We start from the raw sequence: 24237 nt of genomic DNA, 5'->3' as shown, positions 1-24237 counted from the left end.
ACTCGTTCTACATGTGGAGTGTAACTTCCGTTCTCCCTCTAACGTATGTTTGAAGTATTCTTCTAACGTTATTTTCTTGATGTTTAGACTTTGAAACAAGATGGCGTGGTAGAGTCGATGCAGCTGGATCTGGACCAGACAAATGAAGAGCTCGACAAATTGAATACAAGCCATTTAGAGGAAAGATCTCAACTTATTCAAGATCTCCAGAAACGTGAAAGAGAAATTGATAATCTTAAAGAAGCACTGGCAGAAAAAGACAGGGAGGTGTCTGTCCTGTCTTTGACTATGACAGAATATTCTGAACAGATTATCATCCTGAAGCGTCAAGTGCAATGCAAAGAGGAAGAAATACGAGGGATGGAGGAGGCTTTATCAAAGGCTGAAAGGGAAACTCATTTACTGAAAGAAGTACAAACAGCTGATGTAAGAGATGCAAGCGTGAAGATATCTGTCCTTTCGGAGCAAAGTAATACAATGAGACTAGAGCTAGAAAGAGTTAGAGTTGAGAATGAAGCTAAAACCAAAGAAAATGAGGAATTAATAAGACAAAACACTGAGAACAGCGTTACAATTAAGGACCTTCGTTCTGAAATCAAAGCCAACAATGTCGCATACCGTAACAAACTGGCGGAATGTGAGTCACAAATTACTTTGCTGAAAGAACAAATTAGTAAATCATCTGAAAAGCTACAAGAAACCGAGGATAAACAAAGAAAAGAAACTGAATACTTGAAATCTCAGCTTGAGGAAAACAATACGCTAAAGGAAAAATGGAACAATTTGCTTAAAGAGAAAGAGAGTAAAGCACAGACACTTGAAAATGAGTTAAAATCAATTAAAGATTCATACAACAAACTGGTTTTGGAAAATGCTAAAAAAGATGAAGAGTTGGCTGAGTTATCTAGAAAGCTTATAGAACATACTGAACATCAGGAAACAATTAAAAAAGAATTACAAGAGAAACAAGAGTTCATTGCTTCATTAGAGCAGAAGCTTGGGGTTTTGGAGCAGCAAAATGAAGAGACTAAACTTAAGTTATCTGGAGATCTGAAAGCCAAAGAGACATGTTGCAAAGAACTTAATAACCAATTAAATGAAATACATAAACAAATTAACAAGATGGAAATAGAGACACAGGAGAAAGCTTCAGCTAATAAGCAATTGCAGGCAGATCTTCAAGGGAAAGAAGAAAAATTGGCAGAGCAAATAAAAGCAAACGAGTATCTGAAAAGAAGTATAGATATAGTGGAAAAAGAGAAGGAACAGCTGATCAGGGAAAACGAGAATTTGTCCAAACTCCTGGATGTAAAAGAATGTGAATTGTTAAAGAAAATCCAGGCTGTGGCAGAAATAGAGAATAAGTTATCGGTTAGCACTGCTGAGTACGAAAAAACTCTTTCAGTACTAAACTGTGATAAAAACACCCTGGCAAAAGAGATTGAACAACTTTCAGTACTTGCCGAGCAAAAAGAAAATTCAGTGGCAGAACAGCTGCAGGAGAAAACAAAGGAATGTAACGTGCTGGCTGATCAGTTGTGTGAAAGTAAGGAACAGACACAACAGTTGCATGAACAAATGCAATCACTTCTCATTCAGCTGAAGGATACTAGAGACAAAGAAATAAAGAAAGAAGAAATGTTAAATAATAAGTTATCTGAATGCAGTAGCCTAATCCAAGAGCTCAGCCATAGTAAGGAAAAGAATTTACTACTGCAGGAACAAATTCAAAGCCTAACTTTGGATTTTGAAGCTGTGAACAGGTCTCTAGAAGAGACAAACCTTCAAAATAATTCATTACGTAAGGCAACCGAAGAGAGTAAGTTTTGTATTGTAGAGCTGCAGGATGAAATAAAAAATCTTAAAGATGAAAAAACAAAGTTATCTCAGTTGGTAGAGGAAAGAGACCTGACTGTAAAAAGTCAGGGTTCAGAACTTGAGAACCTTCATAGGCAAATGTCTGAAAAAATGGAAGAAAGTACAGTGTTAAATAATCAGCTACAGCTAGTAAGCAAAGAATTGGATGTGCTTAAGCATGAAAAGGAGGACTTTTCAAGCTTATTGAGCGAGAAGTCACGTGAATGTGAAGTTCTTCAGTCACAGTTGGTACAGCAACAGTCTGAAATTGCTTCAGCAAGGCAACAAGCACATGCAGCAGCTCTAGAAAATGAAAAATTGAAAGTAGACATCGAAACAGTTAATGTTATGGTAATGAAAAAGTCAGACGAAGTAGCTGCTTTAACTTCACACTTGTCTCAACAAAGCCATAATATTTTAGCTCTGAAGGACCAAATTGACGGCCTCTTGATTGAAAAAGAAAACTTAAAAATTGTCTTTGAAGAAAAACAAACTCTCCTTTCTGAAAAGGAGGCTTTGATTCAGCAAATGAAAGATAGTAAAATGGCAGGAGAGGGGCAATACATGCAAATCATTTCAGATCTGCAAAACCAAATACAAGCCCTAGGTTTTGAAACCAGCCAGCTTAGACATGCAATGCAGGAAAAAGAAAGTGAATTTAAGAGGCAAGCCCAAGAATTAAAGTTATTAAAAGATAAATCTGAAGAGTCTGATGTACTTAGGGTTCAACTGTCTGAGAATATGGAGGTTATTTCTGACCTTCAGTGTCAGCTTAAAAATGTGACAGAAAAATCATCTCAGTTGAATGATTCAATTATACAGAAGGATGAATCTTTAAAACAAAAGTTAGATGAATACATCAGTTTAAAAGTACAGCTTTCTGAGGTACAGGAATCTTCTGTTTTGCAACAGAAACAGTTGGAGCTTCTAGGCTCTGAAGCAGAGCAATTAAAAGTACTACTTTCAGAAAAAGAATTAACCATCAACAATATTTCATTATCTAGTGAGAATTTAAAGACGCAATTTCAAGAGAAAGAGGATGAATGTGAAGTCTTAAAGAAACAGGTGGTAGAACTGGAGGAAGCGAAAGTGAATTTAGAAAAAGAAATACAACGTCAGAAGAGTGTAATAATTGAGGTGAACCAATCCTTATCAGAAAAGGAGTCATCTCTTACGGAAAATAAAAGTCTCCTCAAAACTCTGCAGGAGAAAGCAAGGAAAGATGAAGAGAAGACAAATTTAATTTCTCAGCTTAGAAGTCAGGTAGATGAATTAACGCAAGAACTACATAAATCTAAAGAACTAGTCCATGAGGGTGAAAATGCCTTTTTATCTCTTCAGGAGAAAATTGAAGCACAGTATGTATTAAGGACTGAGTTGGATGCAGCTCTTGAGAAAAAAGAAGAAGTTATTGCTGGACTGCAAAATTCTTTAAAAGAGAAAAATACCAGCATACAGTTGGCAGATAGCAATGTTGATGTTCTTTCTAGTGAGATTGAAGTTCTCAGAGAAAAATTAGAAAAAAGTGATACAGCCATGAAAAACTTTACTAAGGAATTTCAGGAAAAGAACGAGGAGCTTGATATTAATCAGAAGAAAATTGGTTCTTTGACAATTGAACTTGATTCTCTTAAAAATGAACACCAAAAAGCACTAGACCAAATAAGCTCATGGAAAGAACAACTACAGCAAAAAGAATTGACTGTGGAGTCTCTACGTGTGAAGTGCACTGAACAGGCAGATAACATAGCGTGTTTGAAGCTAGAATTGAACAATGTAAATTCCAAATCATCTCAAGACTGCCATGACAATGCGCTTTTAATAGATAGTCTGCAGTGCCAGGTAGAGTCTTTAGAGAAAGAAAAAAATCGGTTGCAAGAAGATGCTGGTAAACTGGTGGCTGAAAATGCACAGCTTACTACATCTCAAAATCATTTGCAAAAGAAATTGGAAGAGCTCCAAGAAATCAATGAAAAACTAGAAACCAGTGAGAATTATTCAAGAATGCAGATAGATGCTGTCAAACTGCAGATGAAGACTGAAAATGAGAAGTTACAGATGCAGGTTAGTGTGAAAGGTGAAGAACTGTCTAAATTAGAACTTAAATTTGAAACTCTAGAACAAAATCTACTCGAGTCAGAAAACAAATGGGTGACAGAACTTGATGGGGCAACTTTACAAAATAATAAACTTACTGAGCAATTGAGCAGTTTAGAAAGTGAAATGAAATCAAAGGATAGAAAAATCCAGTCTTTGCAGCAAGAGCTGGATCTTATAAAAGAGGAGTTAACTCAAAGCTTATCTCCATTACTTAGCAGTAGGTTTCTATGTAAAGAAAAGAAGGCACAGACTGCAGATTCTGAACTGCAGCTAACCGATAGTAAAATTCAGTTGGAAAAATTCTCCACTCTTATAACCACTATTTTGAGCAAAGAAACAGAAGGAGAACAATTGCAACTGGTGCTTTTAGAAAAACAGAAAGAAATAGACACGATGAAAGATGAATTAAAAAGTATGCAGTCACTTGAGAAGCAGAAGGAGTCGCTGCAGAATGATATCGAAAAGATGAAGGACAAATACCAGTCTGAAATTGAATGTCTGTCAAAAGAAGTGGTCACAGTCAAGGAAACATTAGGTAAACAACAGTGTCTCTTGCAAGAAAGGGAAGAGTCTCTTGCAGAAATAAATAAGCAGGTTGAATTTCTTCAAGACAAGATAAATAAATCAGAAGAAATTGCAAGAACCAGTCAAGAAAAACTGCACGTTGAAGGTAAAAAAGTAACAAGTCTCCTTGAAGAAATGGGAAAAAAAGATCAACTCCTTGAAAACTTAACTACCCAGGTAAATCAGCAGAAAGAGTTAATTTCTGGTCTAAGCCAGCAACTGAAAGAAAAGGACTGTTCTGTTACCCAGATCATGGAATCATTGTCTAATGAAATGCTGAATTTTTCTGAAGAGAGAAATAAGTTAAATACCAAACTGCAAGACCTCGAAGCTGTTCATAATAGTTCTGTAGGAGAGCTAAACCGAGTATTGCAGGAACTTGAGGATTGTAAGAAAGAACTGGAACACAGTCAGGTTACGTTGAGCAGTAGAGAAGCTGTGTTTAAGGATTTAATGAATGAAAAAGAGGAGATGCAGTTTAATCTTGAGAAAATGGGCAAGGAAAAAGAGAATCTGAAAAAGAAACTTCAAGCAGCATTGATAGTAAGAAGAGATCTAATGCAAAAAGTTGGAAAACTAGAAAAGAGTGGGCAGGAAGAAGTAGAAAAAGAGCAAAAAAAAGCAGAGGAGCTGTTGAAGAAAGTTAATGACTTAACAGACAAGCTGAAACTAGTTGAAGTACAAAATAAAGATTTTGAGTCTCATCTTGGAAGTTTGAAGCAACAACTTTTAGAAAAAGATGCCAAAATAAGTGATTTGACTGAAATTTTGTCTTCAAAAGCTGCTTGTTTAGAGGAACTTCAGGACAACATTACAAAACTAAATGATGTCATTGCTGAAAAAGAAAATATATGTGAGCAGAACCTAAAATCTTTAGAGGAAAAGGACTGCATGCTTGCTCATACGCAATCTGTACTTGATGAAAAGACAGGTGCATATGAAGAGGAACGTTCTCAGCTGCTTTTAGCTCTTGAAAATTTGAAGTCTGAAGTTAAGAAGAAGGAAGAATTGTTGAAAAATTCCTGTTCAGAAGAGCCTGGTTTAAGTGCTGGGGACAGGAAGAAGCGTCTGGACCCCAACCATGACATTAATGTCTTAAATCAATTAAAAAAAGAAAAAGAAGCTTTACAGAGGGAGCTTTTGGTCAGGAAAGAAGATATGAAAAAATTTCAGAAAGAAAGGGAAGAGCACACTAAACTCATGGCAGATTTTGAAAAACAAAAAAAATACCTTGAGCAACTGAAAAAAGAACATAAAGCACTCTGGGAAGTTCTTCAAACAAAAAGTAAAGAACTTGACTTTATTCAGTTAGAAGAGTACCCTTTAGGGAAAGAGCTGGCTTCACCAAAGGCAGTGCTGGGAGAAGAAGCAGCTGACCTAAGGAATTTGGAATCAGAGAAGGCAAGAAACAAGGTTCAGAATGCATCCTTAAAAGAGTCAGAAAACACGATCGCTTCAGCGGCAAGTGAAGAAACTGAGTTAAAAGAACTAAGAAGTAATTACACAAAACTTCAGGAGGAAACAGAAATGTTAAAGAAAGAGTTGAGAAAAATATCGGTTGAATTTGGTGGTAAAAGAGAAGAAACAGTCAGCTTAGACTCTTTGAGGCAGCAGGAGCAATGTATGGGCACCTTGTTGGAGGACGTAAAGCAGCTACAGGAAAAACTGAAAGCATACCAGGCTGAAGCTGTAGAGATTAAGACAGCACTTGAACATGTAAGTAATGAGAAAGAAGCACTTGTTAAAAAAAGTGAAGAGGATTACAAGATGAACCAGGAGGAACTGCAGAGGTTGAGAAGTGAAGCTAAGAAAGAGGTTGCAGAAAAGAATGAAGAAATAGAAGCGTTGCATTGTTCACTTAGGGATGTCAAAGATAAACTTGATATGAAAAAGGAATTATTAAACAAAGCTATAAGGGAGGGCCAAGAAGCAGCCCACCATTACAAAACAGCATTTGAAGAAATGAAGGATGAAAAAGAGAAACTGCTCGGTTGTTTAGAAAAGTCCAATTTGGAACTAATTAATATGAAAAAGGAGGTAAAACATTTCAGTGAAGAAAACAAAAAACTCCTGACAGAGCTATGTACGCTACGTGAGAAGGCTGAGATGAGTGGACCTGTGGTGTCGCGCAAAGAGCTTAAGGAAGGAAATGATACTGAAAAAGAATTGGGAGAGTTTTGTTTGGAAAGTAATTCCCTTCAAGGAAAGCTAGAAGGTAAAGGCACCTGTTTCCAACCCTCAGAGACTGATTACTCCGGGAAAACTAAACTGAGAGAAGCAACAGAATGTCAAATTCAGAAACAAATGCAAATGATTGAAGAGCCGCTGTCAAAAACTGCAAATGTAAATGATTCTAAACCACAAGAGCAAGGAACTATAGCAGAAGAGAAGTCCAGAGAGCGCCTTCAGAGAAAATTACAGGCAGCTTTAATATCACGTAAAGAAGCCCTGAGAGAAAATAAATGTCTAAAAGACCAGATGGATAAGCTGATGTTGGAAAGAGAAGAACTGGTGAACAAGACAGATATGCTTGAAGGCTTGTTAGAGCTTAGTAGAGAAACACAAAGTTCAAGTGCTGTTTCTCCGTTGTCTGAAGAGGAGCGCCTTGTTTCTGAAAATGCCAGACTGTTGACTGAAAACGAAAACCTCACCGCGGCATGTGAAAGTCTTAAATCTACCATGGAGACCATAGTTCAGGAAAAAGAGGCCTTTTCTTTCCAACTAAATACCTTAAAAGATTCTCAGACAGTTGAATTAACAGGATGGAAGGCTAAACATAGTGAATTAAAGCAGGAGTATGAGTCGCTCCTTCAGGCTTACGAGAATATCAGTAGTAAAATAGCTGATATGAGGCAAGTTATTGATCTCACTAGAAAAGAGAAGCAAGAGGCTATTCAAAGGCTCAGGGAAGGAGAATCTGAGAAGGAGACTCTTGAGAAGCGTTTACAAAAACTCACGGATGAAAATGAGGTTATTAAGAATCACCTGAAACAACTTGGCGAATCCAAGAAAATGGAAGTCGACGAATTACAAAGTAAAGCAGAAAGGCAGATCCGTGAGCAAGAGGCAAGGATGCAGGAACACCAGGATCGGCTTCATGAACTCACTGGTCAGAATCATCAGCTAATGGAGGAAAATGAGCAGCTGAAACAAATGTCTGAAAATTTAAAGCAGGCTTTAGAGAAAATCCAGAATGAAAATGATATCCTTCATAATAACATTACCGTAACTAAAGCAGCTTTGGGGGAGCTCCAAGTTCAAATGGAAGTGTACCAAAATGATATGCAATCTAAAATCAATGATGCATTATGTGAGAATGAATCATTGTTGCAGGACATTAATGTGTTAAAGGATAAACTCTCTGAAAAAGAGCAAGCTGTGCTTGTCCTAGAACAAGAAAGAAAATTAATGTCAGAAAAAGCAAAAGAAATTGAAAAATCTCTGGACCATAAAAATCATTGTCTAACCAAGCTGGACATGGAATGTAAAAGCCTGACACAAGAAATTGTTAGTCTAAATGAAAAAGTTAAGATTTTAGAGGATGATAAATGTCTGTTACAGGAAGAATTAGAAAACGTCCAAGAAAGTTCTTACAAAGTAAAGAATGAGAGAGAATTTCTTGAGACAGAATTGCTTAATCATGTTAAAAAAGTTGATCATCTTACTGATAGAATGAAATCAGCACAGGTACAGAATAACTTGCTGTTACAGCAACTGGAAGAATTAAAGGCGGAAAAATGTAATGTGGTCAGAGAAAAAGAAGAGCAGCAGGTACACCTTGTAAAAATGTTTGAGGAGAAGGTGAAAAGTGCTCAGAGGGATAATAATGGAAGTAAAAACAAAACAAAAGAATTGCAAGAACTCTTAAAGGAGAAGCAGCAGGAGATCAACCATTTGCAAAAGGATTCTATAAAGTTCCAGGAGCTGATCCTGGATTTGGAAAGATCTGTGAAACTCTCACAGTCAAAAAGTGAAAAACTCGAAAAGGACTTAAGTAACATTTCAGAAAAGCTTGCAAAATCAAATGAAGAAATCTGTCGTCTCAAGGGAGAGCTTTCTTCACAGATGAACTTGTTGGATCAGTCAAAGAATGAAGTGGTCGGGCTTGCAGATGAGAATCTAAATTGGAGAAAAGAACTTAAAAAGAAAGAAGACGAGCTACAAATTCAAAAGAGACAATATGAGAGAGAATTGGAATTTAATCTTCAACAATTAAAATTGGTTCACAAAAGAGAATTTTTGAACCTAGAAGAAAGACACGGTGCCCTTGAGAGAGAAAAAGACAGGGCAATTACTGAGCTTCGTGGTTTGCGAGAGGAAGTTAGCATTAAGGACTTTCAAAACAAGAAACTTCAAGCAGATCTGAATGCGGCTTTGGCACGATTAGCCGCTTTCACAAAGTGTGTGTCCTCTCTTCAGGATGACCGGGACAGGGTAATCACTGAAATGAAAACCTGGGAAATGCAGTTCAAAGAGGCCATCCAAAATAAAGAGAAACAGGTAGAAGACAGCAACAAAAAAATAATGTCTCTGCAAGAGGAACTGAAAGACAAAATTGCTCAGATTCAAGAATTGAATATCAAATATTCTGTGGTAGAGGAAACAAAGGATGAACTGTATTTGAGGCAAAAATCTGTTGATACACAACGCTATGAAGAGCTCTGCAGAATAAAGGAAGAAAATATGTTTTTCTTTAACAGGCAGCAAGAATTGGAGAGTGTTCTTCAGTCCAAAGAAGAAGCTTTGCAAGCACTCCTTAAAGAAAATAATTCTCTTAATCATCTTATAGAGAATAGCAAAAGTGCAGGAAGAGAGATAAAAGCTCTGGAAAGTAGTTTTACAAGACAGGAACAAGAACTGCAAGAGCTTCTAGCTGAGAAGGAAAAAATTAATGCTGAATTGCAAAAGCAGATTACCATTTCTGAGCAAATGAAGATCATGCTAAATAATAAAGACAAAGAAATCTCCTTACTGATTTCTTCAAAAGGTGATGAAATTTCTGACTACCTGATTCAGGTACAGACTCAACATAGAGAACAAATCAAAGAGTATGAACTTCAGTTGAGGTCTCTGCAGACAGAGAAACAACAATCCAAGGAGTCCTGTCAGAGGATGGAAAACGAATTGAGAAATCTCCAGATGAAAGCAGACAAAGCAGGTCAAGATAAGGCTGCAATTGCTAGTGAAATAGATGCCTTTAAAAAGTCCATGTCGTCTCTTCAGAATGATCGGGATGATCTCTTTTCTAAATACAAAGAACTGGAACAACAACACCGAGATGTCTTAAGTCAGCGGGACAGTCTGATAGTTGGCAACGCCAGTGAGAATAATGCTTTGAAGCAAGAAATAAGGATACTTCTCAATCAGATAGATGATCTTCATTCTGAAAACGCGATGCTAAGTGCACAGCTGATAAAATACAGGGAAGATCTTAACCAGGTTCTGTCTCTGAAAGACCATCAGCTGAAAGACTTACTTAAGCAGAAATTGGATTGTATTAAAAGCCTGGAACAAGAAAAATACGACCTTCAAAAACAAATAAAAGAAATGCAACTCTCCAGTCAACTGCAGAAGGATAGTGCTGAATCTTTGGAACGTGAAAACAAAAAATTAGTGTCTAAAATAAATGATTTAGAATCTTTAATTGCATCCTTAAACAAAGAGAAACTTGTTTCTGAATCTGGAGAGAAGCTGCTAACTAGTGATAGCGTTCAGAAAAAAGAAAGTGTGTCCAATGGACAGTATGGAGAAAATCTTCAGAAGAAGATTCAAGAACTCCATAAATCAAGAGGTGGAAACGCTAAGGATGCAGATGAGGAATACAGTAAGAGTCTTTTGAAACTTGAACGCAGAGATGAACCTGATGCTTTGGCAGAGAAGATGTTACTAGAAGTTCAATCTCAAAATAGTGACCTGAGGTCCCAAAATGCGGCCTTTGGGAAAGCAATGACTGCGCTGCAAAATGACAGAGATAGGATAATAGAGGACTTAAAGGTACTTCAGAGCAAATACACATCTGAACTCAAGACTGAAAAAAAGAAAGGAGATGAACTTGAGGCTCAATTGGATGGCTTTAAATTACATTTTATCAGTATGCTCAAAGAAAATTCTCTTCTGAATCGGGTTATTTTTCATGCTGCAGATAAGGTTACACTTGATCAGATTGCTGATGGAATTGAAAATCTCTGTAGGACGTTAGTCAGTCGTGAGATGGAGATTAGCAGGCTCTCATCTGAGCGTGGGAATTACGTTCACCAGATTGAAGCGTTTTCCAAGGCTATGGCCAGTCTTCAGGATGACCGAGACAAATTGCTGCAGGAACTCGGCAATCAGAAGGTAACTTCTGAAACAAAACAGGGCACAGTTTCGCTTCCCATTGGTTGTAACAGCATCAGTGAGATAAATCCTTTTAAAAGTAGCTTGGATACGCCTCAGAACAATAGGGAAAGATTGGTAAGTTTTAATTAGCTGTATCACTTCAATTTTTTTTTTTTTTTTTTTTATACCGAGAATGCTTAGAGGCATTATGGATTCTGAAGTTGAACTTTGTAAATTATGTGAGTTCTAAGAAAACATTGTGTGACTAGAGAAGACACGTTTACACTTTTGGGAGTTTAGATAATTATCCTGTTAAACAGGAGCAAATGGGGGAAATACATTGTTCTGTAATTAGAATTCTAGCACGAATAAAACTTCAGTCCTGTAGTTTTCATTCCAGTTCACTGACCATGTTTATTAAACATAGGCTAAAGAAGGAGCCAGCCTTGCAGCTGTTGAAATATCAAAACTGAAGACCAAGGTTGATGATTTGGAGAAGGCATTGCATCAGACAAAAACCTTCCAAGCAGAAACTGAGCGAGAGATTGCGTCGTACCAGAATGAGCTTGCTGGATTAAGGTATAAATGTTAAAATTAACCAACACGTGGCTCTTGTTTAGAATTCTTCAGCGACTTCACAACCTGACCTAAAACTGACACACAACCAAAATTATGGATTGTTTAGCAGGAAGTGGGATGAGGATATTTCTGTAATGTGTGAAATCAACTTCCACAGAGTTGTCTTTGTTCGTGGTTATCCTTCTATCTTTATGTAATGGTCTCTTTTTTTGTGTAAAGTTTCAGACAGTCTTAAGTGAATGTTTTCTTGGTTGTGAAAACATTCGGTTGGTGACTTGGGTATACGGAACTACAGTTTAAGAATCTTATTTCAATGCTTGGTATTATATTCTCTTCTTAGAGTAATGATTGATATGGCTGAACGTGTTCCCTGAAATCTTTTTCTAAAGGATGTCTGAGGTGTTGCATCTTTGGCCCGACTTCATATTGAAAATTGACTTCATTTCACATTTCAGCATTGTTTTTGTAGATTCAGGAGTCCGTTTCGGCACTGTTCACATCTTGCATCATCTGTGACAAGTGAATAATGTGACGCCTTGGGCCTGATTCTGTGAATGCCTCGTGAGGTCTGCTTCAAAGAAGGCAGTAGGCGTTTTTAAGTGGCACTTAGTGGAGGCAGATCAAGATTTGATCATCTTAAACTGTTCTTCTTCAGGCTTTTAAACTTATGCAGATGATTGAAGTGTGAAAGCATGCTATATGATCAGTTCAGTGAAGATAATTTTGGCTGAACTTGAGGCCAGTAGGCAGTATCCTTAGTGCCTTACTGCGTTTTATTGTTCCAAGTGCAATTTCTAGATCTCTCATTAAAGTCTGTGTGAGATAATACCTGTCTTACACGAGAAGCTTTTGCAGGAGGGGGTGTAGATCAAAAGGTCAGCCCCCACATTTATCTGTGAGCAAGTTAACACGAAACATTCAAACCTCATTCTAACTTGTAGACTTAACCAGTGAACAGCATGAAGAGCCTTTTCCCATTTCGTTTTTTCCCCCCAAAACTTTAAAAACATATATTAAATTGCATTCAAAAGGATTTCAGTCACTTTCATGCCCTTTGTGATACTGCCTGTGTATGACAGCAGTGTCCGGGAATGTGGTGTGTTTGTTTCTTTCAATCTTCTGAGTCTGGGCTGTTCCTTTTCAAACTCGTGTTTTTGCAGTAGGGTAGACTGCCTACCTCGAGCAGGACTCTACACAACTGTGACCTTGAGCCGTTTTGCTGCGCAACCTTATTCTTTACGTAGCTGAACCGTTTATTGTGTTAACGGATGTTAGTATCTTTACAGCCAATTAACTTCTCTCATCTCCAAGCCAACGAAGCAAACACGATGTTATCACTTCCCAGGCTTTATTTTCTGATTTTTTTTTAATTTTTTTTTTTAGCAGATGTCTTTAAACTGAAACATGTGTTGAGAATGTTCATGTAGTGCTCCATATTTGCATATAACAGTTCAAAAAATACCATTACTTATTTCAGAAATAAGTGAGTACAGCTTTATCCTTTTCATTCACTAATATGTAGCGTATTATCATTTAACGTCTAGTCTAATATTTTATGTTCAGAATGGAAAACAACCTCCTCCTCTCAGAGTCCCAGGCACTGCGAAATCAATGTCAAATCACAGTTGCTGAGAAAGACCGACAGATTGCAGAACTACAGAAGCTGCAGCAAGACGTGGCTGTTAAGAAATCAGTCTCCGCTGGCAGCAATTACCCAGCCAAGGTAAACAAATGAAATGTAGCAGGAGGCACGGATGTGCTTCCATCGGTTTATTGTATTAAATTTGCAGCCTGCTTCCCAAATGAGAACTATACAGCAGGCCGATGAGAGCATTACCTCTATGTCAGTGTTGCCTAGGGTCAAGTCAGCAAGTTACAACTATTCCAAGCAAACGAGTTGCAATTATTAAAACCACTTTATAACGCAGTCTGATATATCGATCAACTTCTTTTAAACAAAGAAAAATCATGAGTTTCTCATAGGTTGATATGGACATATGAGAAAATAGAGAGAACTTGCTCGTGTGGTGTATTTTACTGGTTAAAAACATGGAAAGCATCTTCACAAAGAAATGAAATGGTTGTGAAGTGAAAGGTGAAGGTCACGAACCAATAATGGTTATTGATTCTTGGTCAAAAGGGAGTAACAATTTGCCGTCCCTAAGTTGTAAGGTAACGGCGTTTCCTTGTTCCTGAGTTGCCCATGTTAGTAGGTTACTTTAGTCATCTTTAAGTTACTGTTTTAGGTTAGTTAAATCCAGAATATAATAAGAAGTTAAAAAAGTATCATAATAAAATGGTTCAAACATGATTCCACAGTAGAGATGTAGTATAGCTACAACCTATATTCAGGAACACAGTTTTTAAGAAGATCAAAAAAGGACTTTGTAGTTTATGTTGACAACAGCAGTTTTTCGGAATTTGTATACTTCATGCTAAAAAATTTTAAAGACTTAATAAAGTTCGTTCATGAGAGCCTAAACCAATCTCTAACTACTGCAGATTAGAACGGGACCTAACTGGGGGTAGAAGGGAGAGATGATGTGCTGAATGGAAGCGTTCTTACCATTGCCCTGAAGCAGCTGGAGTTGGCTTCTGGCAGGAACAAAACACTAGATTTAGAAAGGCAGCAGCTGAGCCCCAGGCTGGCAGTTGTTGTCTACTTTTGTAGCCTATCATTAAAGGTTCAAGGAAAGCGTTATTTTAGAATAATATTCTTATTTGCTTTTTTTGTGCCAAAGGAAGTGAACCTTATTCCTTTTAATTTCACTAAAACCAGCATTTTAGTTGGTCAAGTTTGTGTCTCGTATGCTGTTCGTTTTTAGTGATTAAAATCACTAATAGGAGCTATTGACCAGTAATGTCTGTTGGGTTATGGAATATTTTATGTGGTAGAAGTCTTTATTTCATGATTGTATAGGAAAATAGATTCCATAAAGTATTAGGGATGGCACACTTCCTTCCATTATTGGCGATTAACATAAAAATGTTGACCTGCCAGAGACAAGGAAGGCCAAAGATGTGAATGAGTCATAAAGTTGAGTGTTCGTTTTGGTTTTTTTCCAAAATGGACTTTCAGCTTTAAATTCATATTTACAAATAGCTCTTCCACAAGTCATGAATACATACATTATTAGTTTGAAAGTAATTTTTGAAAGGGTTTTTATATTAATCTGCCTTTTTCTGTTTTTTCCCTTTGTTTTTTTTTTTGTGCTTCACACTATTTGCAAATTAAAAATTACATTGGGTTGCCTTTTCATGTTAATTTTTAATTGTTTTTTGTAATTGAAGTGTTTAGGTTGAAAACACTAAGCAGAAGTTTTTTGGTTTTTTTTTAGATATATATATATATATAAAGTCTCTTGCAAATGCGGTATTAACTTGTGAGAAGGAAATGATCTTGTGAAAAGGAAATTGTTCTGTAGTCTGTGCGTATATTTAGCCTTGGAGTTGTATATTATTTAGAAAACTCCTATACCATTTACACTGAATACGCTAATACTTTTTTTTAAGGTTTTAGAAACTGCCTCCCTCGCCGGAAGTGCAGATGTGCCTGAGGAAATCAAACATGTCTTAGCTGAGAAGAATCAGCTTCAAAATGACCTGCAGCGCTGTCTTCAGGAGATACACCAGAAGGATCTGCATTTTCAGCAGGTTAATTCGAAGGTAACCTAGAACAACAGTTGTGATCCTCAGTAGCTCCTGAGAATCTGAGCTTGTATCAACATAGAAATACTGCTAAATCGGCGATGTCTTGTATACTTGAAAGTGCTTTAGAACTTAGATGCATCAAAACAGCCCTGTTGGCTCAGACTAGAAATTGCAAACTAAATGTCATATTTATTTGCCTGAGAGAGGTTTATTTGAATCTGCATTCTGAAGAGATTGATGGGGCACTGCTGAACTTCTACTCAAAGTAAAATACTTTTTGTTATAGACAGAAACAGATGGCTGTCTTAGCTGGAACAAGATTTTTAGCCATCTGATATGAAACTTCAAACACCTCAAAAATGTTTCTTTACACATTCTTGATAACACTTTTCTGGCTGTTAAGGTGGTAAGAGTGTGTGTCCCCGCATGCACGTGTGTGTTTGTATTCGGTTTTGTTGGCAAAAGTTTGTAAATGTTCTTGGAAACCTTCCCTTAATGTTTATCTGTCTTTCTGTGGCCTGGTGTTCAAAGCAAGTTAGGTTTATGTTACCTTGCATCTGTCACTGTGTCCATTTTCGCTGCTTCACCCAAACATTTTATAAACCTAATAACAGTTTTAACCAAACATTGAAACAGGTGTAGAAATCTCAAGCTCCTGCAAGTGAAGATGAGTGTTGTCCTGAAGTAGCAACTTACGTATGCCGGCTTTTGCCAGGTGGTGATATCAGAGCAAACACAGGGAGGAAAGTACTGGGGTTAAAAACTCTTGAGTTTCTGGTTTGGGCATGTTGAAGACAGGGGAGATCAATACTCAGGGTTCATTATTTCCACTGCTCATAAAACAACTAGTTAAATCTGTGAGCTTGCCAAAAAGTTGATGCAATTTTGAAACTAGTACTTGGTTTTCAACATCAGGTCTCAAGTCTGTAGTAATTTCCCAGAGGAGGTAATTCCTAATTTTTATTTCTTTAACGTTATTTTGTTTCAGGTTGCGCAGTCAGCAGAAGAGAATGCTGTCTTGTCTGCCCAGTTGAAGACTCTTTCGCAGACTCTTAGGGATAACCAGCTTCGTTACACTGATTTGCAAAATCGTTATTTAAGACTGGAGAGGGAATATCAGACCATGCAAGTAACATCTTTCCAAGGCACTGTTCAGGTAAACAAATACATGGAAGTGTTTTTAGGTTGGTTTTTTTTTCTTCTGTGCTTGCCCTTTTCTGTTTTTCTGCTGAAAATAAAGTAAATACTTTTTGTTGTACTGAGTTAGTACTTTTGCTAGCCCATGATGCACTGAAGATAACTTTATTGTTGTAGAGCTGTTTTTACTTGACCTTTCATTTAAGGAAGCTGTTTATACATGCTTTTCTTGTTTTGAAGTATCATCTTGAATTGGTCTACAGCTGGTAGAGGTAATTGGATGATCGCTAATCATTGGATCAACAGAGTTTAGTGATAATTTCCCAGCAGTCGTGAATCATTTTGCAAGGTGTCTTGAGTTTCAGTACCCTCTGCCAACCCCTCATACACGTCTGTAAGCTTATGCCCTTGGGATCTCTTCATTTTTCCAAAGTTTTTCTGTACTGCCTTGGTTACTCAGTAGCGATCAATTAATATAATGCCCTAAAATATTATATGGATACATATATAAAACAACCCTTACTCTTCCATAAGCAGAAATAAACACAAATGAGGAGAACTGTAAAGTAAAAAATAAATGAGTAGCTGCATTACTTATGAAACTGTGGTCAGTGCTGTGTTACTGTGTGGATGTGTACGTGCATTTCTTGCCCTTCAGACACTGTTCAGATTGCTGTGTTACGCATTGTGAACGTATCCTCCCAGTCCGCAGCACACACCGGCTGTATTCTGCATCAGCTTTCTGTTAGAAGATAGGTTTGGAAAAGAATAGCTCCAGAAATTAAAAGATTAAATAGCACAAGGAGTGGTTTGTTCCACTGCTTTATGGTGCTTCTGGTTTTAATCGAAACAAAGATTTTTAGCAACTAGAAAAACGGTGACTGGCTTTTTTCCCCCCTTTAATATTTTCTAGGATGAAGCTAGAGCAGAAGTTCCCCCTGGAGCACCACAGGAAAGATCTGCGGTTATTGTTGAAATAGACAATACGGAACTAAATGAACTCCGAAAAAGGTCAGGAGTGAGAGCGTGTATTAGCAATATTGTTTTCCTGACAGCTGTGTTGTAAGTGTGAAAGTAATGCTTTTCTATCCCTCTAAGGCATTTGGGAGGGAAAAAGGAGAGAAGCGGATTTACAGTGGATTAAATGAATCATAGTCATATTCTTGAATTGTTATTATCTGGTAGCGTTTGTGGTTTGCTTTAGTAAAGATACATACTTATTGGTGACTTTTTATTTCAGTATCTAATCTAAAGCATCTCATTATAATTAAGTCTTTATCGCAATAAAAGAACATTCTTTCATAAAAAAGAACAAGAAAGTAATTCTTTACGTACATAATATACTGATTTCAGAATTCATTTTGTCACAGGCTTGCAGAGACCGAGCAACAGTATGAGTCAGTGCAGCAGACGCTCTCGCAGCTGACAGAAACACTGTCAGAAGAGAAGAGGAGGAGAGAAGCTGCAGAAGAGGCTCTTGGACTCTCGGAGGAGCAAAGTAACAGGTAAAATACTCCTGTCTGTAAGACGTGGGGTTCTCCTCTTCTGAAAGAAAAGTGTCTGTAAAACAATATTTATTTTTCTCATGCTTTTGAAGTATGTGGCCGTTAGATTGCTGCATTAAACCTTTATGTGGGTATGAAATAACTTGCATGTTCAGAGAGCCGACGCCATCTTTCACTTCTGCTTCCCCTTGGACAGAAGCGTGCTGAGGTTTTCATTTGCACTCTGCCTGCAGTAAATGCCACGTGTACCACACAACTGGAAAACAGAGTGTCAGGTTTTTTGTTTGCCTTTTATTTTTAGTGAGATTAGTGATAGGTTTTCCTATGGGTGTTAGGTTTCTGAGCAAATAATAGAACAAAGAGGACAAACGAATAATAGAACCTCTTTGTGAGTCCACGGTACCTGAAGCAACGCAAATGCATGTGTAACTGTGTTAAAAAGCTAGGTCTAACGCTATGCATCAAGAAAATGTTAAGGGCTTTGGGATTTGTTTTTCTTTATTTAATTTCTTGCTTCAGATGTTGGACTCAGTGAGTGGTGTTTCTTTTTTTCCAAGTTAGAAAAAAAATCTCACATATAGCAGCTTTAGCACAGCTACTGTATAGATTTAAAATATCATTATCCATCTGCCTACATAAAGTGTCCGTCACTACCATCGTCTGAAAATCACTTTCAGTCAGGTAGTGATGATGGGGGTTATTCTGAATAAATGGAACACCTTGAGAGTAGATAGCAAACAGAGATGGAACAAGACCTGGCAGCGCAAACTAAGTTTTGCTGCTTTTTGTGGGGACTTTCCCCCAGTAATTTAAGTATACAAAATGATGTTTCTTATGTGAATTCGGTACTTTAAAAGAACAGATAATTCAGTGCTCCCTTGTCTCCCTTTCATTTTTCTCTAGATTTGACGTAAGCAGTTACAGGTCTGTACCTAGCGAATATTCTGTTCAGATGGAAACCGAAGAGGAAAGAGAAGCCTTAATCATCAATCCCAGTGAACATGTTATTGTGCGAAAGGTAAGTGAATTAAAGTTTTTAAAACCCCTGAATTATCAGCAACTTAAAAGCGGTGTGCATATTGTACGCTGCTGGTTGCAGACTGGATTGAAGACAGCACAGTTCATTATCTCCTTCATGCTACTCCTTTCTTTTTCCTGTCTTCCCTCTGCTATCCCTTTCTTTCAACTATAATTCATTCTTGGAGTGTGGATTTCCCTTCCGAGTGACTGGGAGTCACTGGTTTTGTGTTGTCCTTTTTATGTGTAAACACTAGAACGAAGCAGCTGCCTGCCTAATCTGCCTTGTCTCTGAAACACTGACTGTGAAATACTCTTTTATTGGGTTAGATGTCATGGGGATGGGTGGGCCGTAAAGGCGTCCATTCAGAGTAGCAAACTACTACTGAAATTACGCTTTACTGAAAAAATGTCCTTAATTTCTTTCTGTTTGGGTTGTGGATGGCGAGTTAAATACAGGCAGCTGTGTAAAACCATGCCATATAACACATTACATCTGTCCAGATTAAAATGTGAGTAATCATATTTATATTGCACATGTGGCCATTAAATAAAACATGCATGCATATAATTACGCGGTTATGTAATTACATAATACACAACTGTCTTGGGTCCATTCCTCTCCCCTTATTGACGCTGTTTTCCTTGGCCTTTAAATCATTTCTGCTTACAGCCTGTGCTGTGGCATCCGTTGCTGCATCAGAGGCAAAAGGTGTATAGTGCCTCAGAAATCTAAGTTACAGAGAAGCTTATTTGAGCTTATTTGAGAAGCTTATTTGACGTTTTTTGTTTCCTGACCAGATGAAAGGAGGAGCCCTCTCCTTCAGAAGATGGGTTCGGGGGCGAAGTCTTTACTGTTCTAAGCTGCTGACCTCCAGAGCAAAATCCCGCTATTTATTCCTCACCTACCTAGTGACACTACATCTTGTTGTTTTACTCTGCCTCACCGGTGTTCTCTGAATACACTGTGTTTTCTGGGTAAATGATTTCTCTGTAGGTAACGGTGTGCCAATTCAAGATACTAGACTTTTCACATGCTGCTGTTAAGCTATGCACTGGACACAGGTGTATATATTCTTGTTACACTACATGAATCTTACGCTTCTTCAGAGAAATTTGTGTATATCACAGTTGCTCCAAAGTTGACTTGAATTGCTCTTTATCAGTGGAATATTATATTTGCTAAGGAGAAGATATTCCCTTCTGTTTGCCCTATAAAGAAACTGCTGCATACAAGTTATTTAATATTGTTTGTGAGTACATAATGACTGATTACTACTGAATGGGTTGTAAATGATATCTTTTCTATATAAATTTTATTTTAAGAGTTAAACTATAAATTTTAAAGGAATAATCAGCTATTACTGTTTATTGGCTTCTTGATTATAACAAGAGGTTTTATAGAGTGCAATAAAGAAAGGACTACTGGATTTTTTTATTTTCTTTTTGATTTTCTTTTTTCCTGGCTGAAAATTAAAGATATAAGAAGGTTGTGCTTTGGCCATACAGTTTGTAATGGCTCTGACAAGGTGTACAGCTATGTATATGGTAACGAGGTAAGCTGATGATTAAAGATTCAGAATTGAGATGACACGAAGTAATGTCTTCAACTTCTTATATTCCTTTACTGTTGTTTAAAGGTGCAATTTGTGTAGCTTTTCTCGTGGTTGTTTTTGTTTGTTTGTTTTTTTGTTATTTTTTAATTCACTTGCACGAATTGTCTCGGTGGGTTTAGTTACTGCATATCTTTGGGGCAAAATGTTACTCAGCTGCTTGACACGTGAAAGTCAAGCTTATAAAGACACAGCCTTACATATTTTGCATACTTGGGCTTGAAGATATAAATGAATAAAGGGTACACTTTCAACTAAGAGGCTATAAGAAGCAGAGGATTTGCATTCCATTCCTGTAGACACGTAATAGGGTGTTTTGCGTTGCATAGGAATACATCCATGTTTTGTTACAGCGTTCTCTGAAACAGCACAGCTATTTCTCTGATTCAAAAAGTAGCTGATTTGTGAAGACTGTGGCCACTGGAACGTTGTTTTTAAAGCCTCTGTTGTTGTTTGTTGGTGTTTGTTCTGTCTGCGTTTCGGCTCACCGCTGTATAAAATGGAGATACAATCAAAGCAAGTCCAGTCTAAAGGAGTAGACATAAAGCCACATGGAAATGGAAGGATTCCATCAGTTTTACTGATGGGCAGACACAGGGTTGACTTTGAAGAGATGCTAGTGAAGTAAATTATCTGCTTAAGGTCCAAGGATTCTTGTATGTGAGGTTTGCTGCGGAGTCGTGTGACGGGTTAGAAAGAGGGATTGGTTGGCATTTCCGTTTGCAGAGTTAACGTTTACCAGATTATATCTGATGTTCTGCATTGCTTGTCTTTTTCACGTGGAATGGGAAATACAACTAGCCGTAGTTACAACCGTCGGTAAATCCTGTAAACTTCCTTCTTTCGATGGTTCTTTAATGTTTCTTAGTCTAGTAAAGGCCTGGATTTCTGTAGAAACCCAATATATTCCTATATAATTGGTGTCTGTTTTTGTGAAATGGTCATGGTTCGTCTCCTTTGAATGGCTGATGGCTGATTCAGTCCCTGTTTTCAGCCATCGTGTCACCCCACTCCTGAGATAAGTCGGCTATTTTCAGTCTTTGCGCCAAGCAAACAAACAAGTACAGTTGAAACTTGAGTACTGTATGTACATGGTAAGACTTTTCCCTTTCCAGCTTGAAGATGGCTGTTAACAGAATGATAATGAGCTATTCTTAGCTAATTATGTTATAATGAAGCAGAATGCAATGACAACAGTGGACCTACACAAATCCTTCCAGTCTTACTCATCTAGCGTGAGGGATTTTTGTCTTCAGGGGAGGAAACAACCCTCTGTCACGAGGCGTAGCAGGTTAGTGAGTGGGAAAGGATCCAGAGAGGTTAGAAGTTCTGCCCTAATTTATCCAGGCCTTTGTGCTGTCACTGTGATAAGCACAAACTGGGAAAAAAGGTTTCCAAAAATGGCTTGACACATGTAGATATTTTGTGAACTCCATTCCAGAAGCTGATATAAATGTAATGGAAGATGCGACCATGTCATTTACAGCGAGGCTTTTACAAATCATCACCGTTTCCTGGGTAAGTATTGCCATGAGAGGTTTTTTTCATGTCACAGTTCATTATTTTAATGCTTCGCTTCACTTGGTCTGAGATCTTTTGGGGATTTACACACTTGCTGGACTTGGATGCAGCTTGCCTCAGGCTTTGGAGGAATTCCAGGGGGTCTACTGGTATAAGGTAATTCAGGTTTGACTGCATGGATGCAGGGAAACTGCAGACATTCCTCGTTGCTGGAAGGATCAATAGGGTGCGATGAAAACCTTCTTAATCTGCCTGAAACCTGGAAGAACACTTCAGTAGTGTTTGCTGTCTGGATATCAGGACTTATGCAGAAACCAAATAGGAAGTGTTAATTGTCTTTAATTTTGCACTGGGAATTAGATAAAGAAAAACTGAAATAAAAATTAAAATCCAGCAAATTTAGGAAATTTATTTAGAAACTTCATCTGGTAAAAAGGTTTCCAAATAGCTGCTTTGTGAAAATGATTATTTTAAACCTATGAATTCAGCAGCTGTAAAGCTGTAACGTGATTCAATCAATGAAAACTTTTAAGTAGTGCTCTTTATCAGTTCGTTCACCTTGTAATTAAGCAATGATAAGGAAAGCAAGATTTTTTTTATTTTTTTTTTTTTAAATGGGAAATTAACAAATTCAGCGATTGATTTTATTAGGGAGTGTCAGTGGCTTCTCTGGAATCTAATCAATAGTGAGTAAAAGCGTAAGCGATTGCTGCCAGCGCTCCAAAGTGTAACTTGTAAAGATCAGCTGGAGTTTCTCTATGAATTTTGTGTCTCCGAGTATGGCTGCGCTGACCTTAGTTTTACATGTCAAGCTATATAGGAAATGCTGTGTCTGCGAATGAATGGGAGTGTTATTTCTTACCGCGGAGGATTAAACATCTTGGTGCTATACAGCCTTCCTTAGATCCAAGGAGCGATGCTGATCTCTGAGCTTTGTAGCATTTCCCTACTTTAAAATTCTCTACTCTTAAATTCTGGTATCTCATCCGATGTCATTTCTGATGTATTTAAGAACTGAGTTTTCCTTCCGTTTTACGTTGATGGGGTCAGAGTCTGGGTGCAGTTCTGTAGTGTTGGATGCTGCTGGTAAGTGGTTGGTTTATTGCATTCTAAAAGCCTTTTCCCGAGGGTTTTAGAAGAAGATAACAATTCATGGTGACATGAATGAATGTTCAAAAATACCAGCTACTAGAACTAATGGTTAAACATTCCTATATTAAAACTGAAGTAGCCTTCCTTACCGAGTGAGGTTGCCAGAGTAGGAAAAATAAAATCCTTCCCTGTCCTTGACTGCCTAAAGAGGCGATCGCACAGTCCTAAAAATAACCAAGGAATCTGAAACAGAAGTCTTGGTGAAATTTAGGGCCCCCCCCTTGGTGGGAGTTTTGCCATGAATTTCAATGAGTTCAGGGCTTCGTCTGATGTGTTGGCCAACCGCTGAAGTTGAGTTGTTCCTGGGCGGGTGTGCCAGCTGCCTCTTGTCCTTTTTCCTGGAATAACCACTTCGATAAGGTATTTACCACTTACAAATATGGAATCAGTCCTCTAGGGAGCACTTCACGTTACAGAGGAGCTGTCCTTTAAAAACACACAGCAAACGCTTTCCTGAGACTTTTTTTTGGGGGGTGGGGTATTTTTAGTTGGTTGATTAAGATTGTTGATGACCCTCTATGAAAAAGGCAAATTTAAACATGCCGCTAGGGAGCAATCGTGGTCTTTGAAGTAATGAATGTTCGGTGATTCTTATTTACCATCTGCCCTTATAACTGGTAGGTACGTATGACCAATTCATTTTTAACAAAGGAAATTTCTAGAAGATAATTCATCCTGGGAAGAGATGGGGTTATGCGTGCTTAAGTCCAAGTAGAGCCGAATGTGTATCCTGTAGCAGATATGGTCACGAGGCCAATTAACTAGAATATCACAGGACTCCTTGAGGCTATGGCAGTGGAGATGTCCCTTTTGGAAACAAAGCCTGAATGTCCTGATTAATTTGCTTCTGTAAAACCTATTCAAGCTGAAATTTATGCGGATGCTTAAGATGCTTTGCAAGACTGGGGCTTTTGCGTAGACTTTGCTGTTTAGGTTTATTCTTTGCCAAAATTATTCTTTTTACAGCAGTTTGCTCTCTAAATGATGGAGAGTTGCTTCTGTCCTATACCCTTCCATCTGCTCCTCCCCAACCCTCCGAATTACTGTTTTGCAGCCAAAATTGTGAGGCATAATGTGCGATGACGATGAAACCACTGCCCTTGTGTGTGACAATGGTTCTGGGCTTTGCAAAGCTGGGTTTGCAGGAGATGATGCCCCAAGAGCTGTATTTCCATCCATCGTTGGACGTCCTCGACATCAGGTTGGTTGGTACCAAAATGGGA

At 37.8% G+C, this 24237-nt stretch overlaps 2 protein-coding genes across 32 annotated transcripts in view; both read left to right on the top strand.

Annotated features, from left to right (window-relative positions):
- Positions 1 to 20319, top strand: part of LOC141742888 (uncharacterized) — a 46254-nt gene extending 25935 nt beyond the window's left edge. For 5 of the 7 annotated variants that reach the window (XM_074586396.1, XM_074586398.1, XM_074586397.1 and 2 more), the window contains exons 21-29: positions 88 to 10974; positions 11267 to 11418; positions 12982 to 13141; positions 14932 to 15084; positions 16058 to 16225; positions 17120 to 17217; positions 17577 to 17711; positions 18615 to 18729; positions 19530 to 20319. In XM_074586396.1, coding sequence (XP_074442497.1) covers positions 88 to 10974; positions 11267 to 11418; positions 12982 to 13141; positions 14932 to 15084; positions 16058 to 16225; positions 17120 to 17217; positions 17577 to 17711; positions 18615 to 18729; positions 19530 to 19688 — 12027 coding nt within the window. In that variant the 3' untranslated portion in view covers positions 19689 to 20319. The remainder of the gene's footprint in view (positions 1 to 87; positions 10975 to 11266; positions 11419 to 12981; positions 13142 to 14931; positions 15085 to 16057; positions 16226 to 17119; positions 17218 to 17576; positions 17712 to 18614; positions 18730 to 19529) is intronic. The other 2 variants (XM_074586400.1, XM_074586399.1) reach the window with 1 other exon arrangement.
- A 1123-nt stretch (positions 20320 to 21442) lies between these two features.
- The window catches only part of LOC141742890 (actin, alpha skeletal muscle B-like), a 44261-nt gene continuing 41466 nt past the window's right edge, over positions 21443 to 24237 (top strand). For 10 of the 25 annotated variants that reach the window (XR_012586911.1, XR_012586914.1, XR_012586919.1 and 7 more), the window contains exons 1-3: positions 21570 to 21632; positions 21783 to 21859; positions 24069 to 24215. Coding sequence is in view for 6 of the 25 variants with exons in the window: in XM_074586409.1 (XP_074442510.1) it covers positions 24087 to 24215 (129 nt within the window). In the remaining 19 variants the exon portion in view is untranslated. Of the gene's footprint in view, positions 21633 to 21764; positions 22019 to 23421; positions 23636 to 24068; positions 24216 to 24237 lie in introns of those variants that run through there. The other 15 variants (XR_012586925.1, XR_012586923.1, XR_012586921.1 and 12 more) reach the window with 11 other exon arrangements.

Source organism: Larus michahellis, chromosome 4, assembly GCF_964199755.1.
Source record: "Larus michahellis chromosome 4, bLarMic1.1, whole genome shotgun sequence".
Taxonomy (NCBI): domain Eukaryota; kingdom Metazoa; phylum Chordata; class Aves; order Charadriiformes; family Laridae; genus Larus; species Larus michahellis.
Note: the sequence above shows the minus strand (reverse complement) of the source record. Positions and strands in the feature narration are given on the sequence as shown.